The sequence below is a fragment of the Diplotaxodon limnothrissa genome, linkage group LG11 (assembly GCF_057381915.1).
Source record: "Diplotaxodon limnothrissa isolate DT_005_m linkage group LG11, D_limnothrissa_male_GT1.1, whole genome shotgun sequence".
In the NCBI taxonomy this organism is placed as follows: Eukaryota; Metazoa; Chordata; class Actinopteri; order Cichliformes; family Cichlidae; genus Diplotaxodon; species Diplotaxodon limnothrissa.
The window spans coordinates 32,326,370-32,346,350 of NC_140606.1; the positions used below are offsets into that span (position 1 = coordinate 32,326,370).

At 38.4% G+C, this 19,981-nt stretch overlaps 1 protein-coding gene across 1 annotated transcript in view; it reads right to left on the reverse strand.

The window, feature by feature from the left end:
* Positions 1–19,981, reverse strand: part of bbs9 (Bardet-Biedl syndrome 9) — a 171,725-nt gene that overhangs the window by 95,165 nt on the left and 56,579 nt on the right. Inside the window, exons 16-19 of the mRNA XM_085364938.1 lie at positions 19,715–19,855; positions 18,739–18,834; positions 16,534–16,706; positions 16,201–16,353 (exon numbers count right to left, since the gene is read on the reverse strand). Coding sequence (XP_085221064.1) covers positions 16,201–16,353; positions 16,534–16,706; positions 18,739–18,834; positions 19,715–19,855 — 563 coding nt within the window. The remainder of the gene's footprint in view (positions 1–16,200; positions 16,354–16,533; positions 16,707–18,738; positions 18,835–19,714; positions 19,856–19,981) is intronic.

A 19,981-nucleotide genomic window follows, 5' to 3' on the forward strand; every position in this document is an offset into this window, starting at 1 on the left:
ATACAATACAGGCACACACATGCATACACACACAGTGGCCTGTCATTAACAGTTCACACTAACCTCCCAGGCTGCACATGTGCGCACGCATACGGCGCACAAACACGCGTCAGGTTGTTTGCATGAATGCGGACGTACTTACACACGAGTATTGATGCGCAACCACATTTGTAAACATGAACATGTGCATCAAGTTTGAAAGCCCATGTGCACGTGATCTCACACACACAAAAACACACATGCAGAACCAGATGTGTGTCCAGCTGTGTGTCCAGCAGGCGTTCTGCTGCATGATCGTATTCAGTCTGGATGATCTGTCATCGATATTTTAACTTGACTTTAAATTCAATATGACACACAGACGGGATATTTTGCTGATCAAGAATGAAAAGCTAAACAGTCAGCTAAACAGCTGACTGATACATTCCCAATCCCAGCGTCACACTGCATATAAGTCACACATGTTCAGAGAAGGTCTCGACAAAGAGCAATAATTTTAATACGACAAAAAAGCTGATCTGAGATGAGTATGCTTGTGCTTCAATAGTGAAAAATCCTGGCCTTGTTGTTGTTGAGACATTAAAGATGCTACTCCTTTGGTGGGTTGCTAGTCAACAGTTGGTACATATCGTTGACAGGTCTCTGCGCCTGCTGTCCAACTGCCACTTTAACAAAGCTGTTTATTAAATTTCTTAGATGTAGTAAAATAAGGGAAGTAAAACTTTCATTATAAAAAAATGTAAAGCATTATAAATAATAATGTTAATTAAAATATTTTACTACAGTTGTTTCACAATGAGAAGGGAGTGGCAATTCTCATACTTTACATGAGCCATGTTGTAATTAACTTCAGCAAAAATTATGTCAAATGACAAGAGATATATGATTTAGTTCAAATGAATTAAAGCAGCAGAGCTATGTTCCCACTTAAGAAAAAAAACTTCTGTGATGACTGATATTATATAGAGGAAAATAGATGTAATGTGGAAATTATATATAATGCAACATAATATCAAGAAATGTATACACTTATTTGTACAACATGCATGTTGTTAACTTAACACACCCTGAACCACAGTGAGTGCAGCAGGCATTTTGCCTTCAGATATTTAACATTCTTTCCAAAACACATAATTCAATTCCAAACTATTTACATAATCCCGAATCTTGTGGTTGACATGTCATACTTGTGCTGGAAGCAGAATACAAAAGGATGTCCTTTTGGGGCTGTTTGAGTTTCTTGTTATGGCAGTGAAGTATAAACTGACCCCAAAAACCCCTTTTGATGAGTGTCAGTTACCAGACTAAAAAATATTATGTCAAATTAAATGTAATTTTCTCAAGCTTGTTATAATACCACAGGAACATACCAAATATGTAGCACTTCTCTGTTTAAACACGTAGATGCATTCATTATCATTGCTGTATGTATGATTTGAATGGACAGTTTGCGTTTGTCTGAGTGGCTTATGGGATTTGTGGGACAAATATTTGCAATAATTTCAAGTTTGCGTCATTTTCCCCGGACTCTCTATGACTAGACCACTGAACCGATGGGAATGATCTAAGTGATTACACTTGCTAGTTACTCATTCAATAGCTCGGAGACCGTGACTGTAAAAAAGTTTAAAAAAAATTAAAAAGACAATCCACAGAAATTGGTTTAGAATCAGCCAGTCAACTGCAGATGTGTTTTTTAGGTTTTTGAATCTGCAGCTTTGAAGGTCCAGTAAAGCTTATTTTTTTGCCAATTGAAAACTGAAAATGCCTAGCTTGGAGGGCTTATGAGCACTTGGCCAGCACAGTATTTGGAAATGCCAAATTTCTGTGCATCATGAGTGGAAAATGATTTCACAGGTGCAAAGTGTTTTTTTGTTTTTGTAAGAATATTGACTGTAAATCATTCAAATGTTAGGTCACTATAAAGCTGTGAAATCCTATGTTAGTTGTATATAATAATATTGTTTAGTGTTATACATTAATATGTTGATATTATTCAGTCTAAATCAATCATTTAATACATGAACACAGAGTTAATGTCTCTTTAACAGCTACAAGTCACTATTTTTCTCTTCTACTTTAACACAATGTGCAAATATTACACTAAAAATCCACATAATCTTAATATATATTTATATTATATGTAATATGTAACTTGACAGTCAATAGTACAGCAGTATTTATATATATTTGTAATTTAAAATAGAATTGTAAAGCCGTAGTTCTTCCTTTAGTTTTTGTTGTAACTCTGTTGTTAACTTTTTTTAATGACTAAATCTTAATTTGTTTCCAAGGTTATGAAGAATATAATATTTAATAACAAAATATACTAATTATGTCAGTTCATACGTGCATATTCCTTTACACAAACTTAGTAACACAACATGTTCATACAGCGTCCCCTGGTCCAACACTGAACCACACACTTGATGCAGTCCAGACCAGAGAGACCTGAGAAGCCAACAAACACACACACACAGCGCCAGGTCTGAGGTGATGGTTTTGGTTGTGGTCCCAGTGAAAACGACACTAATTTGGGGCTAAAGAGCTGTGGCAAGCTGCATCAAAATTCCAAAATCCTACAACTGTGAAAGACAAAAGCTCACTGAACGCTAACAAAGTTAATGCAGAGCAAATGAGATCAGCGTTAATGCAACAGTGATACTAGCAGTGATAACACAGTCCACGTTTGCTTTAATTGTTAATCCAATCAAACGCACTTGTAGCTTTGTAATGTGAGCTCCACACACACTTAACCATGGACACGCAACACACTTCCATAATTATAAAAGTCCACACACACTCACATTTGCACAAACTGCACAAACTCCAAAAACCACACTAAATAATTTGCAACTAAAAACACACTCTTGGCATTGCTGTGTATATACCTGAGTGTGTGTGTGTGTGTGTGCTGCCCCCACCATGTCTGTTTGCTTTTCTCTCAATGGCTTCCTTTGAAGGAGGCAAGGGAGGGGGGAAAAAAGAGGGAGAAGTGAGTGAGGGAGCGAGACAGAGACGAAAAAAAGGAGGAGAACTCTGGGAATTCACTGCAACAAGATAAATATCCTCAGCTTGGCGTCACACGGCCGCCACACTCTCTTTTACTACACACACATACACACACACACGCTGATTACAGAGTAAATATGTGTAATCTTATAAATCAGCCATTGTTTGGGAGGCGGAAGAAACAAACGCACATACACAACATGCAGACACAGACATGTTGACTTTGGAGAAAGTGAACTTGTGAGGTGATCAGTCAAGTAAGGTCACACACACGTGTTTTAATGGCATAAAGAATAGAATGTACAGACATTTCTTCTATTTATTGCCACCAGTTTGCTACTTCAATGGTTAATGGATCAAATCATTAGTAAAGGAGCCTCTGGTGTTACTTATTCTTTCTGCATCATTCTACACAAAGCAAAAAAAAAAAGAAAAAGCATGGCAATCCAAGTTTTACAAACCTACTGTTGTCTTTAACTGTCCAACTAACTGTAAACCAAAGTCAGGATAAATTATAGGAGCACATAACAGCACGGTTCAGAAAGCAAAGTGGTAATTGCATGTCCGAGCTTACAGTTTTAGTGCGCAATACTCTCAAGGACTGATAAAGCATGATCCCATTACAGTTTTTTCTCTCCCTCTCACATTCGGTTCTATTAGAGGTAGAGTCACTCGCTGATCACTGATACAGCTGTTTTACGAACGCAAATGCAGGTTTTCTAGCATTTTTCATGACACGAAAATGTCTAGTACAACATTACACTGCCAAACCACAAAATGCAGCACTGATTTCATACACCGTTTAGTTTGACTGCTCTACACAATGGTTTTCATAACCATATTATCACCTCCTTCTTCAAGACTGAGAGTGAAGAAGTTCTATTTAACAGAACAGAAATATGAACATCTCTTCCACCAAGTAATGAAATAGTGCCAGAAGATCAACAACTATCAGTTGTTACTAGGACACGTATTTTGGCTTATCTGACCGTCTCTACTGACCCTTCATTTGCTAGCAAAAGGCAACTGTTCTGCATGGTGTAGCTTGCCAGTGAAATTCATCTTTTTATTCATCAGCTTTTGCGGTCTTTATAAAGTAATCAGCAATATTCAAATTGTATTGTAATAAAAATGTATCAGCAACATTAAAAACAAAAGCAACCTATAACATCTAGTGAGTCAAGAGTCAAAATAAAATCTAAAAAGCTGCTCAATATTAGTTTATATCTAAAAAAAAAAAACAGATGTCACCTGGAAATTACCCTTCTTTATATATAGTCATACTTGTTACTGTTTCTGCTTGAAAACCGGAGACAAACACACGCACAAATGTTTTCATGTTATGTTCAGAATCCATTAGTTACAGCTTTGGATGCAGTCTGCGTATATTGTTCCACTCTATTATAATTCAACAGACTGCCAGCTTGTCCCTTTTTTGCATATGGTCTCCATATATGCAGAGGATATCATTGTTCCATACGCACTCTATTCACAGCTAATTGAATCATGTAAAGACATACGCACATGCTGGGATCATTACTGCAATGGCATTTCCTTAATGAACAGGAATTTATTCATGAAAAATCAGATCCATGTGGCAAATTTCCTGTCGTGTAGATATAGTGTATCGGCAAGTCTGTGCCTGCCTGTATATGAAAAAGAAAGTTTTCACAGCAATGCAAAAACTACCATAATCACACCCGATGATTCAATACCTTGTAGAACCAAGGAACAAGTAATTATTTTCTGTATGACTTTATCAGTCTCTCACATCATTGTGGAGAAATTTTGACCCACTCTTCTTTACAACTTTGCTTTACGTCAGTTAAGTTTGTGGGCATTTGTTCATACACAGCTCTACTAAGGTCCCACATCAACATTTCCATAGGGTTGAAGTTGTGTTTTCTGTTTCAGCCGTTCTGATGTAGATTTGCTGGTGTGCTCAGGAAAATGGTCCTGTTGTTTTGTTTGGATCATACAACAGGACAAGCCCAAATCATCACCCTTCCACCACCTTGCTTAACAGTTACTATTGAGAATTTGTGCTGGTATGCACTGCCAAACATTAAACATCTTCACTTTGCCTTCTCTGTCCAAAGGATGTTGTTCCAGAAGTCTTGTGGTTCGTTCAGATCACAATTTGAAACCAAAGCCACGTTCTTTTTACAAAGACGAGACTTTTTTCTTGCAACCTCACCAAACATGCTATACTTGCTCAGTCTTTTTCTAATTGTACTGTCTTGAATGTTAACATTTACCATGTTAACTGAGAACTGTGCATTTTGAGATGTAGTGCTTGGGGTTTTGGAAGGTCTGATTTTGGGGTGAATTCATTGGCGCAAAGATTGTTGATTTGTGTTGACACAAACCTGAATGAAATGCAAACTGCCAAAACTTAATGAAGCACATTTGATTAACAACACCTTGTTGTTTGTCAAATAAACCTACTACTTTATTTTTCTTGTATTTTTTTTTTCTTGGAGAATGTTTTTTAATGGAACAGCCCTTTCTCTATGTAGTTTTACATCCCCCTACCACTGTAGTCACTGCCACTAGTTCAGACCACAAAGCACAAATGGACATTTTCAATCACCACTCAACTGCAATCTTTTTACTCATAACATCACTGAAAGCATAAGTTTACAGTTTGTGGTCGACAACATAAAACTGCACACATTGTGTTGTGAGCTGCAAAGCTGATTTCATTTACTCTTTGGCTAAACAACAGCTTCCAAAGACCAAAGCAGAATGTAAACAGCACCCTGCTGTGGTTTTATATGTTGCAGTTCAAACTCTTGTGCCAGAGAAATGAGGTGGGAACTTATGAAACCATGACACAAGACCAAAATTGACCTTTGACCGCAGGGACAATTAGCAGTGTGCCAGGTCTCACTCGCATTGAAGAAGATTTCTGAAGTCAGTGTCCAGTATCAGAGTGTAAAATCAGAGCTGGGCCCATGCCACTGAACTATCAGTGTGTTTAATTAAAGCCACAGGGGGGAAAAAAGCCTTCAGTCTGTAATCTCTGCCTCTCTAATCTCTTCCCAGCATGACAGCTTTCCAACGTGGATGACTTATTAAATCTCAGCTTGGTGCTCAGCAACAGAACACAATGAGAAATGATGTGGTAAGCACAGTGAGAAGCCTTTCTATATAGTTAAAACCTTTTAATATTCTACCAGTAAGCCCAATATCAGAAGCAGGGTGAGATCGCACTGATGAAAATCTCTTCATCATACAGTTAAATTACTATCTTGTGCTTTTTTTTATTATTTCTTTGTCCTTCCAATGTAGCATTTCATTGTTTTCTCCTGTGCTTACTTCATTTCCTAGTTCTTCTACTATTTTTGTTACTAGTGCCAAACTTCCTAGACATAATAAATTCAAATTTCACCCTCTTTCCTTACACTCTGTAAACTTTCGCTGCTCTTTTCCTCTTTAGTGGCATGACGGAAAGATTGTATAACTCTGTCATTTGCAGGACAGACAGTAGACAAATGAAAGCAGATGAATGGGGAAAAGACAATAAAACTCAGATCTGTTCTTTGATTCCGTCAGCTGTGGGATCAGAGGACAGGATAGAAGGAAAGGCGGGGGAGAGGAGATGGTTTACGACTCTCCCTCCATCCGCCTAATTTATTTTTATGTGACTTCAATCTCTGTTCTATCTTCATTGCATGTCTCTTTAGTTTGATCTTTCTACATAGTTTACATTTCTGACTCATTTCTGCATCATTTTTTTGCATCCTCACAGAAGTTATTTAAATAGAAATGCTGTATTTCCACTGTTTAAAAAAAATAAACTGCATCATAATCCCTGTGACTAGGATTACCCGTAGTAATTTATACAAATTGCATCTGTGATTTTAATCCCATGTAAGCCTGCTACTTTCATAGCCTGTAAATTAAAGAGTCCAACATACAAATGCATCTCTGCGATTTTTGCCAACTATTTCCTCACAAGAGTTATAGAGCCTGTGTTAGCCATTACAAAGTAAGCAGGCATTTTGCATTTTTGGTGCAAATTCAGGAGGGCTTCTGCTGTTACACAGCATGGAAACCCACTGATAGGAGGAACAAAAGGAAAAAAAGCTCAAAACCATTAGAAGAGTTTGAGCAGGGTCATTTGTTTCAATAGTTATGTAGCAGGCTATTAATAATAACGTAGCTGGGGCCTCAGAAGATCCTAAATCGGAGTAAAATGGATACTTTGCTTTCCCTGCATGAATCTGCAGTATACACATAGATGTCAGAAGGTAATTTCTAAATTATATGTTTTTATGCACTTGTCTGTATTCTTTCCTCCATATTTCAGTATCTTCAGTCCATGACTTGCTATGGTTTCACATTTGGCATATCACAATTCTCAGTTTTTATTAAATTCTACATCCTTCTTGTGTTTGCCTTTTCATCTCTACATTTCTTCCATTCATTCCTGTATGAATTTCACCCTCTTGATCCCCTCCCTGACAGTCTCTCACCCCTCCCACCATTGACCATATCCACATGTTAATAATAAAGTCTCTTCCAGTTCAACCACATCTATGAGGAAATCCTTTGGCAGGTCATCTATGCCTCTCTGATAAAGAACAGTACAGATGTTTCATCCTCACTTTTCTCTTCCTCCCTCAGTGTTTTCTTTTCTTTTACATGACTTTCATACAGCAGCGTATGCTGGGTCCAAAAATGTGGCCGAGTGGAACCGATGTGGATTGTGCGTTATCCCACCCAAACCACTGCAGCATTTAATGAGCCCGAACCTGATTAAAATCTTGGGAAGATAAATAAAATGAAACTCGACCTGATCAAGCCTGAGGGAATAAGAAATTAGAGCCAGACTTGGACCAAATCCACGTGGTGGTCAGGGCAGGGCACATTTGTTTTGGGCTGGGAAGCAAAGCTTCATCACAAACATTTATCTGATCCTGCTGATATGACCAGGCTTTAAACAGTTAATCTGAAACATTTTAACTTTACACACACTCAATGATGAGCTAGTGCTACCTGGAATTAAATGGAAGGCCTATCTGAATCAAAAATAATTGAAAAAAGCTGACAAAATAATCCAATTTGTTTGTTCATGACTAATCAAAGTTGGAGAGCAGACAAAGCAATTAAAAGCAAAACTAGAAGAGGTAACAGTGTAACAGAAACATATGCAATGCCATGAGAATGGACCACAAAAAAAGTGGACAGCCAGCTTTAAACCTTACACACATGCAACGCCACATATGGTATAGCTGGCAAACATTTTAGGAGAGAAAACGCTTGTTTATACTGAGCAGACAGCACACGGGGAATCTTTAACATTCATTTGTGGAAAAAAATATCAGACTTTTCAGAAACCACATGCTTCATGTTTATCAGCTAGTTGCTAATGCTGTCTGTCTGCCAAATGGTGATGGGCAGGTTGCATACAAAGGGGTTTTTAGGGATTTTGTGCAGGAAACAGTTTCCTTATGTGGTTGAAAACTATGCTCATGATCAGAATGAGAGTAAACCAAAACGCTAATGATCCAGGCCGCAAAACCACAACTGTGAGCTCAAAGATACTATAAAGTTCCTCAGAGCTGATTGGAACGGTATAGATTATTCTCTCTAAGATAAAGCAATGCAGCTTGCACATTTTCTTTACTGTTTATATGAAAATATTAACCAAGATGTTCTAGCTGCTCAGGTTTAATTCTAAAGATGTAAAGCAAATGCATTCAAGATAATAAACAGTTAGATCATGAAAGGACAGGAGTTAAACAACGGCTAAAAATAACTTTCTCTTTCTTATTGGGCTGACTACCTGCCTGCAGGCCATCACCTGGAATCTTCACCCGGAGGCTCTAACAGTCTATATGCAGGTGTGTCTGTGTGTATCTGGAGATAAAGTAGGCTTTGCTAAGACTCCCCCTAAAAATAAAAAAAAAAGACAAAATCTCACACCTAGGAGACAAGCGTCCCCAATCACGCACACACACTCACAGAATCACGTACAGAAAACTGAATCTCAGTCAGCTGAATGAAAGACAACCATTCATTGATAAGACAGTCACATAAACAGACCTTCTGAAGGAAAACAGTTTTCTGAAGAAAAACAAACCAGTCCACGACCGCCCCTCTGTGCTCCACAGATGGGTCTCAGTGTATGTGTGTGTGTGAGGGTGAGAGAAGACATCTAATGAGTTTAAATCTGTGTGTTCATGGGGACAAATATCTCCTGGGGGAATAAAATTATTAAGAGTGAGACAGAGAAAGAGAGAGGAAGTGGAAGTTTATCGACTCCCATCGTCCCTTTAATCTCATACGTAAAAACACACACGTGAACTAAGAGGCTGCCAGTTACACCAGAGAAATACACATATTCTACCTCTCCTTGTTAATATGTTAACACATCACCGTCATCTAAGAGAAGAGTTCATGTATAGATACACGGAAGACAGATGAAAGGAGTACATACAGACAGATCTGAGAGCTTCATCATAAAGCATGCTTATGATGTATAGGTTTCATTAACAAAGCAGCAACTTTAATAGCTTGTTTCAGGATTTTCAAAATCCTGATTTACATAATTGACTTTTTCTAGTACAAAATGGAAGATTAACTTCGCAGAAATATATCTCTTCAATTTTTCTGCTAACACAAGCAGATGAATGTATGCAAAATCTGTGAGACTTACATTTGAAAATACAGTACTGTGCAAAAGTTTTAAGCAGGTGAGGGAAAAATGCTGTAAACAAAGAATGCTTTCAGAAATGGAAGTGTTAATTACTTATTGTCATCAATCGAAAAAATTGCAGTGAATGAACAAAAGAGAAATCTAAATCAAATCAATATTTGGTGTGACCATCCTTATCACATCCTTCTGTCTCTTCATGTAGTCGCACACACACTCAGTGATGCTGAGATCAGAGCATTATGGGGGTCATACCATCACTTCCAGTAGTTTGTGCTCTTCTTTACGCTGACTTTGGCTGTATGTTTGGGGTCATTGTCCTTTTACAGAATACATTTGGGGCCAATAAACAATCATTTATATTTCTGAAAGCATTCTTTGTTTACAGTACTTTTTCACACCTGCCTAAAACTTTTGCGCAGTCCTGTACCTAATCCAAGAAAAAAGTAAAACTTACCAAGAATCAGTCAGAGATTTAAGTAATAGATTTCAAATTTTCAAGGACAACACATTGAAATTTGATATCCAACCCTAGCACACTGACTTCAATTTGGTTCCTCGTGGTTCCTGGTAACAGAGAGTAGGAGTATAGTTGCATTACACCCAAATGATATTTAGTTTTCTTCAGTTCATATTGTTGTATCAATGTTGGTAAATGTGTATCTTTACCTCTCCATTACATGTGTGATTACATGCTGAGTCACAAATATCAAACAGAAGGTCAGGTTAGAGTTCTTCATGACTTTATGTGTTACTCTTTTCAATTGGCTGTTGGAAATTTCTGGTGTCTGTATTTAATTTATTGTTGTGAATTTGGTCTAAATCGCTGGTTCTATTTTGTTAATTTATCAACTTCAGAAATTTTGCACAGCCAAATAAGGGGGGAAAACATGCAAGTATAATCTTGTAAAGTGTTTGAACTTATATAGAAACATAGCATACAAACACAGCCAGCAATCTCCATCACAAATATATATCTGCAAAATTATGATTACACACATTAATACACATATAGGTACACAAACAAATGGCCAAATATATACACCTTCCTCATGCACTCTTTGATACACACCCACATAGATACATGGTGTGAGAAGCCTGGCTGTTAATGGCGGTGGTCCTGTTCTCCACAGTGGGATCAGTGTTTAGCCATGTTTAGAGCTCCATTTGGGGCCAGATAAATCAAGCTGCTGTCTACTAGAGGCCTCCATTAGGGGCCCTGCGAGGCCAGTGTACGGCCTGTCAGTCACGCCGTCAGTCAGTGAGCTGCCCTCTTCCAACGTTTGAACTCATAATTACAGAGAGACTCAGCTTGGCTTGGAGCGGCCTGGCTCCCGAGCCCCCCACCACTTCCCAGACAGCCGTGCTTGTTAGCCCAACGCTAATGCTAATACTAATACTAACAAACGGTGGAATTTCACCTCCAGAGGAAATAGAAGAAAATATTTATGGAAACAGAAAAGTCCCCTTTGGCTTTTTTCTTCTTTCAATTCCACAAATTGTTTTAGGGGATTTAGTTTTTATTTCTATGAATGACAGTCCTGAGTTCTCCCTTGAATTTGAGAGGCAGATGAGGTAGCTACAAGGAGGAGCACTGCCAGTCAAACCTCTAGTAGCCATAAATTAATCAAACACCAGTTAGAGGGGGAGCGTGTAAAATACAGGGGATGTGATGACTGATGACTTTTTAAGGAGGGACCAGGGAGGGAGGTGGAAGAGAAACACACCTCCAACCAGGACAGAAGACAGAAGCGCTCACAGGGCAGAGCTGGAAATTTCCTGGAGCCACCAAACAAACTGGTGGATTTTGTCCATAGCTGGTTTCTCTTCTATACGAGCCACTCTGACACAAAAATAATCATTCATGGGTCTTACTCTATTCTGAAACTCATCAATCATATTCGGCTAGTTCAAGCACTTGGTGTATTTTGGAATCAAGCCACTGTATTCGGCACATGAAAAAGTTTACACGAACACACATAAAGTAAGACGTGGCTTGCTAGCTCTTAGGAATTCATGAATAAAATATAGGCCCATAAAGGCAGCATGAACAATGGAAATATTATCCTCGGCTGCATAAATGCACAGCCGACCACAGAGTATTCTCACAGGGAGCTCATTCCTCTTATCTCTGACGGCGCGTCGGCGATTGCCGGCCACTGCATGTGGAGACACACACCGCTAACGAGGGGGAAATCCCCCCTCGTTTGCCCAAGATTGATGCAGAAAATTTACCCAGCAGACATTCCTCTGAGCCAAAATGAAAGAGGTGCCTAGTTCACCAGCATTCCTGTTTAGCCGCACATTCCTTTGCCATCCTAACAACAGTGTGAATGCACCCATGGAGCCGCAGCTTCATGGGATAAACCTCCACAAAACATCTTATGTTCTTACTCCAACAAGGTTTTACCTGGTAGGCTTTTGACCTGGTTAAATGACCTGGTAAAAATCATGAACAATATATTACCTTCCTACATCAAGAACACTGAAATGCCTCTGAGCAAACTGTTGCAACTATTGAAATGGAAACCCAAAAGGTGACTCTACATTTAACCAAATGACTGTTAAATACTATTTGTTGCAGAAAAGTTTGAACTGTAAGAACTTTAAAAATGCATTTTAGACAAATTAAAAATAGAAACAAGGATACATGCAGATAACACTGGTTGATTAGAAATGACAAGAAAATGAAAAAGAATTCATAACCCTTAAATCTATAAACAGAAACTATGATTCAAGATCAAATAAAAGAAATAAAACAAATAAATAAAAGAACAGATAAAAACACCAAATTAATAGCAAATTAAGGCTTATCTAATGTCCTTGTCAAGCCTTCTAATAAAAATGAAGATATGATGTATCCTCACAAAATTCATCCAGTTACAGAATTCAAACTGCTGAGTTGGCCCTGGCATCAGCAGCATGACTCTTAATACTGACATGAATTATTAATTTGATGCATTCATCACTCTTCCGACCAGCCCGTCGATAGCCTCCATTATGGCGGGTGTGTATACATTACAGAGTGTATAGTGTGTCAGAAACTTCCCGCATACAGGCCGCTGGATGGCGGGAAGAGAGGAAGACACAGAAAGGGAGAGAGAGAGAGAGAGAGAGAGAGAGAGAGAGAGAGAGGGGAAAAAGTGTGATGGACAGGAGTGACACCAGAACGCATTAGCTTGAGGAGGCAGAGTCAAAATTTCAAAGGTATAAACAGCTAAAAAGAGAAAGAAAGTGTGAGCCAATGGCTTTTTGAGAGGAGATTTAAACTCCGGCCAGGAAGTCTTAAGAGTTATAAGGTTACATGTCAAAGTCAAAAAACAACAATGTCCAGTAATACAATGTGATATCATCACATTACTGTAAATTGAAAGAAATGATGAATTTAAATTACATTAATTCACTAAAATTGATAAGTGACAAGTTATTTTGAGTTACACCAATACTTTTCTATCAAAGCCTTGGTGAAAGTAAAAGTACGGCTCCAGCATGGCAACAAGTCAATGCACGACAAACCATTGATTACAGTGATCATTTAAGTCAAGTTGCTGTTATTGTCACGGATCTTCAAAATGAGTAAATTAGTGACTAAAAACAAAGTATCTGTGTACACAGAGTTATTTAATTTTACATGAGCTCACCGTATTAAAAAAAACAGAAAGAAAAAACCCCTGCAGATTAATGATTACCAATTAATTAATCAAAGGTCCTCTCTAAAGTTTTACTCACCAAAATTGGTACCAGCAATTAAAAACATTAAATATGTTCCAGAATGCTGAAAAATTATCACGTCTTACATCTTAGACTCTTGAAAGTTCCTTCCTATAGAAACAGGTAAAAACTGCCTTTTTTTTTTTTTTTTTTTTTGCATTTGTGGATATACATGTTAAAACCACAGCTGTAATCGCCTCAAGACACTTTATATTTTAAGGTAAAGACAAATAATAATACAAAGAAAACCCCAACAATCAGATGAGCCCCTTTGAACAAGCACTTGGCAAAAGTGGGAAGGAAAAACTCCGTTTTAACAGGAAGTAACCTCTGGCAGAACCAGGCTCAGAAAAGGATAGCGATCAACCACAATTTCACAACAGTTATTTGAAATTTAAATTAAAAAATGTTTAGTTCTGTGTGATATGTCATGATGTTATCAGGCTGCCTGGCAACCACTAAAATGACCTGCTTTTCGCTTTATGCAGCTATGACAGTTTATGAAATCAATTTTATGATTAGAATGTCATGACAATAATATTCAATATACATCCACAAAAATGAATTATATAGGACACATTATAATGTCTTCATGTTGCCCAGTAACCAGCTAGAAACGGGCTAATGTGGCTCACTTTTTGCATTTATGCAACTACAACATTTTATTAAAGCATCAAATCATTTTAATTTCACAACCAACAGCACAGAGAGCCCAAACAATACTGCAGTATAGGCATGTGCTAATTAGCCAAATTTACTACAAAACCGCTCTGAGCATGTGGAATGAGCATGAAGTCATATCAGTACAGAAAGGTATGTGAACACATGCAGCAGTATATTTATTTATGATTATTATTTATTTTGATTACCTTAAAATGATCAGACACTACTCCCCAAATCACTTATCCAGCTGAGGGGTGCCATGAATGGTATTTTAACATGTGAAGAGCAGTGTGGGGTTCATGACATGCATGCCATTTCAGTAACCTACCCTTTCAATAGCCCAGATTTTTTAATGTTATAAAAAAAATTAGATAAATGTTCTGAAATTACCCGCTGATGATTTTTAAAAAATCTCTTTCAGCATGTCTAAAAACGCTGCTGTTGATGTATGAGCACAATAAGTACTGCTGAATAAATGGTTAAGGTGGTAGGCATTCAGCAGACCCACACATTAACATTTAAGGCAGACATGTTTAGATCAGGCTCTCTGATTGCTTATCCTGGCAAGAGTCAAGACAACCCAAGGTGAACACTATTTATTTGGGTTAAAATGGCAATTAGAACTTCAACAAGCTCATTAATTTCCGCTCATTAAGCTCCAACAAACTCTCAGAGCTCTGGAAGTTAATTTGCATTAAATTAAGGTATTGTTAGTGCACGCTGTTGGACAGAGAAAGCGGCTCTGATCACACAAAGCCAAACAGTAATGTACTGAAAGCTTTAACAGATAATGAAGAGATGATGTCACCTAGCCCTGCTATGTTAACGAGAGGCTAATGGAAGGTGGAAGTAATGACCGCCAAGTCAAGAATTAGAATAAACAATAGGGGCAAGCAACCATCACTTTGTCTAACAAACACATACGTGCAATATCACGGTGACACTAGTACTGCTCCACCCTCCAATACCTCACAGTTAAACAAAGAGAGACAAAAGCTGAACAGCTGCTTTGTTTTAAAATCGACTTTATACGGACCTCAGCTGCACATGCCAGTGTGTCTCTACAGTTTAAACGACATTCACTTACACTGAGCCTTCTCCTGCCCAAAAATGAATAATCTCAACTGAATGGCCAACACGTTCTCATTTCAGGGTGACAAATACTTCAGTTCTGTCAGCCGCTGGTGTCACATTGACACAAATATCTATATATCTGTAAATATAAGAGTCTTTCATTTCCTGATTAGATCTTAACACTAAGCCAACATGTTGAAAAATAACACTCAACCACTGCAAAGAAATCACCTGTTGAGAAATCCATGTACCCTACATTGCCCAGGCCTGGTCTATTAGAAAATAAAGCAAAAAGACACCTTTCGCATACCTGACCAACGTAACCATCTTTGATAAAACTTAAGTATCATATAATCTTACTCATATCTAATACTAACTCTACCCCTGAAACCAATCTGAACCCCCAAACACCCTTTAAAGGTGCCAAAATGTGAGCACTGGCCAAAATGTTCTCACCTTCCACAAGTATCCTCATGAGAGCTAATAGTCCAACTGGTCCTCACAAATATACACACAGCACACACAGAGACACACTGTGATGATGTGTTAGTGTAGATTTATAGTGTGAGGGCTACATTTTGGAGATTTATAGACTTCCTCTGTTTAGGTGATTAGCTGTGTGCTCACACCCAGTTGGACACACACACACACACACACACACACACACTTTAGACAGGGCACTGGGCTGATACTTTTGTTCCCAAGTACATATGCTCCCTTTCGTTCTTGTGTGAGTGTGCTTTCAAGATGACACAAAACAGCATAAAAACATAGGGAAACACATGCTAAGCCGTACTGAAATCTCAGTAAGTACCCAGCCCTAAAGTTTCTTGTACCCGCCCCTCCTGGAAGTTTCTAAGGTACCATGAGGTCATATAAGATGTCTTGCTTTGTGCTTGTTCCACATGCCTGAGGGTCTCTTCTCAGAGTTGTCCCAAACAGATGCTGAACTACGTCAGATGGCTTCTTTGAATAATAGCTTCTCCCTCTTTAATATTGGCGTTTGGAGTTACATCAGACAGTGCGGGTATCTAAGACTCCAAGCAAAAAAGCAAACCTCAATGCATGTGTCTGACCTGGCTGTAAGTGGCATCCATTAGCGTGTCAAGGTTCTGCAGGGGTGCTGGGGTTTTGTCCTTGAACCGAGTCAGCAGGCGGCGCTGGATGGCTCGGAACTGGACTGCTCGCTCCGACAGCAGGTCCTGATATTTCTGAGCACTGACACGCAGCTAAGAGACAAAGTGACAAATATTTAACAGACAAATTGTGGTTTAACTTAATAAAATTAAATAAAGGTGACAGATGACAGAACTGATAATAACTAAATTGACTGATATTTAAGTCATTTCTTTTTTAATCCCTGACCCTTGACAATGAAGGATTTACACCACTTCGGTGTGTGTTAGTACCTGGAAGTGCTTGTCTACAGACAGGAAGTACTCCTCCAGTGGGAGAGGTCCACTGAAACTTTTCTTGAAATCCTTGATTCCCAATTTGGAGAAATGCTGGTCAAACCTGTGGACCAGCTCCTTCACAACCAACCACATGTCTTCAAAACTGTCGCTCTGAATACGGTAACGTTCTGACAAACACACACATAAAATAATATCAAATATTTATGCATATATGGAAAATATAATTGATGATACATGCTAACAAAAGATGGTTAGAGATCTTAAATAGTTAAAACTATCTAAACCACTGAGCCTTGTGTAATGTGTAAATGTGTATGCAACTAAGAACATATATTTAAACACCTGGTACTAAAGTTTGTTAAGAATGAAACACCAAACGAATATAAGTAGTGACACAGTGACAAGTGATACTTATAAAAAGATCTCTAAGAACCAGAAATGGATTAAGGGGATATACAGTTTTAGAATCACAGGTGCCACTTTAGCTCAGTGGATGAGCAGAAAACCACATGTTGCACGGCCAAAGAGTGGCGGTCTGGGTTCGAATCCTATCCCGGCCCTTTGCTGCATATCTTCTTTATCTTTCTCACCCTACTTTCCTCTGTGTCTATCTTCACTGCTTCACTATCCAAAAGAGGAAAAAACAAACAAAAAACCTGAAAATAACAATAAAAAAGTTTTTGAATTATCTTAATATGAATGTCTCATATTAACTCCTGAAAGCTGTCAGTGAATACAATTCAGATCTTACAACTTATTAGTACACAGACCAAAGAGGTTTGTAAAAGTCCATGGAAGTGATGCAAGAAGTCAGACTTAAAGTGGTGTATGTAAAAATTAAAAGCTCAGTATCAGGTATATAGAGCCTATCTCAGCTGACACTCAGCTAGAGGCGGGGTACACCTTGGGCAGGTTACTATAGAGACAATCCTTCATGCTCAGAAAAGAAAGAAAGAAGGTTCTTAGTGAGGGTACTCAAGGAGCTACTCAACCTTTGACCAACCGGTTGCGAACCTACAACATTCTTGCCGTAAGATTATAATACAGTGGTCCCTCGTTTATCACGGGAGTTACGTTCTAAAAATAACCCGCGATAGGTGAAATCTCTGAAGTAGCCAGCTTTAATTTGTACAATTATTATAGCTGTCTTACAGCTGTAAAACCCCCTCACTACACACTTTATACACTTTTCTCAGACAGGCATGAAAATTTCTCTCATGTTTAAAAACTACCAAAGTTGAAAACCTTCGGCCAAAAAATAAGTCCAGTGTTATAGAATGACACCAAAGATCAAACCCTGTTTTCAGGTCCAGAACATGGGAATAGAGCAGCTGCGAGAGAATTCAACATTAATGAATCAATAGAGGAAGCAAGAAGAATGAGTTGAGTAAAGTTTGAGTTGAGTAAAGTTTGACTTATCTGACTGTTTTGTTTCCCTTAATCCCGTGCGCCTTATGGTCTGAAAAATACGGTAACTTCTACCTTCCTTTAGCATGTCCAGAAGTTCATCCTTTTGTGCGATGGTTAGCATCGTCCTCTGCCTTTTGGGTGCTACCGCAGGTGCCTTTGGCGGTGCAAAACGTTTCATCGACATTGTTGTGTTTGTTGGGGAGAAAACTTACAAACATACAGTACAGCACTTCAGAGTCACACTGCTAGTGATCGAAGATTTATGTAAATTCGACAAGCTGAATGCATTCTGTAGTGTACATGAGAAAGGCACGAGACTGACTGACAATTGTCTACAGCCAATCAGGATGCAGAACACAATGCGCTGTAAAAAAAAAAAAAAAAAAAAAGAAGAAGAAGAAGAAAAAAAAAGCATACACAAAAAAATCCGCAAAACTGCGAAGCCACGAAAGGTGAACCGCATTATAGCGAGGGACCACTGTACTTACCAAACTACCTATTCTCTTTTAATCCAACAGGTATCAACAAAAGGTCCTCAAAGACTCCAAGAAATACAAAAGGGCAGGATTTTCTATCACAAGTAATTGAAACCTATCAAAAGAAATTAGCAGGTGAAGACAGCCTATGAGAAAGACATCTGGTAAAAAAAAATAGACACCTGGAACAGGACTGTATTAGAAACAGATAATTCGCAAGACTTGTTTTAGTCCCACAATTAAACAGCTTTAATGGAGCCAAAAGATGAATCTTATTAAAATCCCGTTCATTATCCAGTGCTGTTAGACTTACGGGAGGTCTTGGAGGCTAGCACAGTAACCTTGGCTCCTGACAGAAGCTGGAAAGCCAAACTATTCCCATCCTTATCTTCTGATTTTGCTGAAAACTCTGCAGAGAGAGACAGAAAGACAAAAAACTATGAGATGAGACAGATAGGACAGGCTATCGTGATATAGGACGCCAACAAAGGAGAACAAGATACAGTCGCATGTACAAACACAAAATAAGCTTACACAAATCTCTATTCACACAAAAAGCACACACTCAGTATGAACACTATATGTGTGTGTTTAGACGTCAGAGCTGCTGACTGTGGCCGATTGTTAGATAACTGGGAAGCAGAACAGACGTTCCCAGAGCTCAGACCTACACACACACGGAATCACAAATAAACACGCATAAACAGACTCGTATAAATACACAACCACACACCGATACATAACCGTTGATTATTCATATAAATGTATACACATTCGCACAGCTACACATCTCTCGTTGCCTTCCCTAGCTTTCCATTCATGCTTAAATCATCTGGTTTTGTGTAAAACACTTAGGTAGCCACGTCATTGATTATTGGCTATTACGAATCATTAACTGTAAGATGTAGTCAATTCAGAAGAACTAAACAGACACACACACGGTAAAGTGTGCATGAAAAAAATTGTTTAATCACTGACATTTTACTGATTTGTGCTTTATATAGTATTCGTTCCCTATTTATAACTTATACCTAGAGCTAAGCTTTTGGTGTGGGTTTACGTTTCAACGTGTGCACAAGCCAACCAGTTGCAATAAGTGGACAACCCACTTTAAACAAATGCACATTAATACTGCATACCGATCTCCACAGACAATGACTTAAACAGAACAGCGCACTTTGGTTTCTGGAAATCTGTGATTCAAATACAGAACCTTAATTGTTTGGGAAACAGAGCGCCACCAGCACATCATTGTCAAGTGTTTTCATACAGAGTGAGTGTGCTATTACCTCGGAAGATGGAGCTGAGGTCAACTGGTGGCTGGTTGGTGTCCACAGTTATCTTAAACTTGGTGGCTTTGGGTGGAGGACAAGCGACACACACCAATGATGGAGGAAGATTGAACCTGGACTGGAGGACCTTGGGAACTCCTGCAAATAAGAACCATCACTATAGTCAGAAAAGATTCTTAAAAAGGTAGACTATTTATTACTATTATTATTATTAATAAAGTAATTCTGCATTGCTCATCTTAAAATCTTAAATCGAGTTTCCCT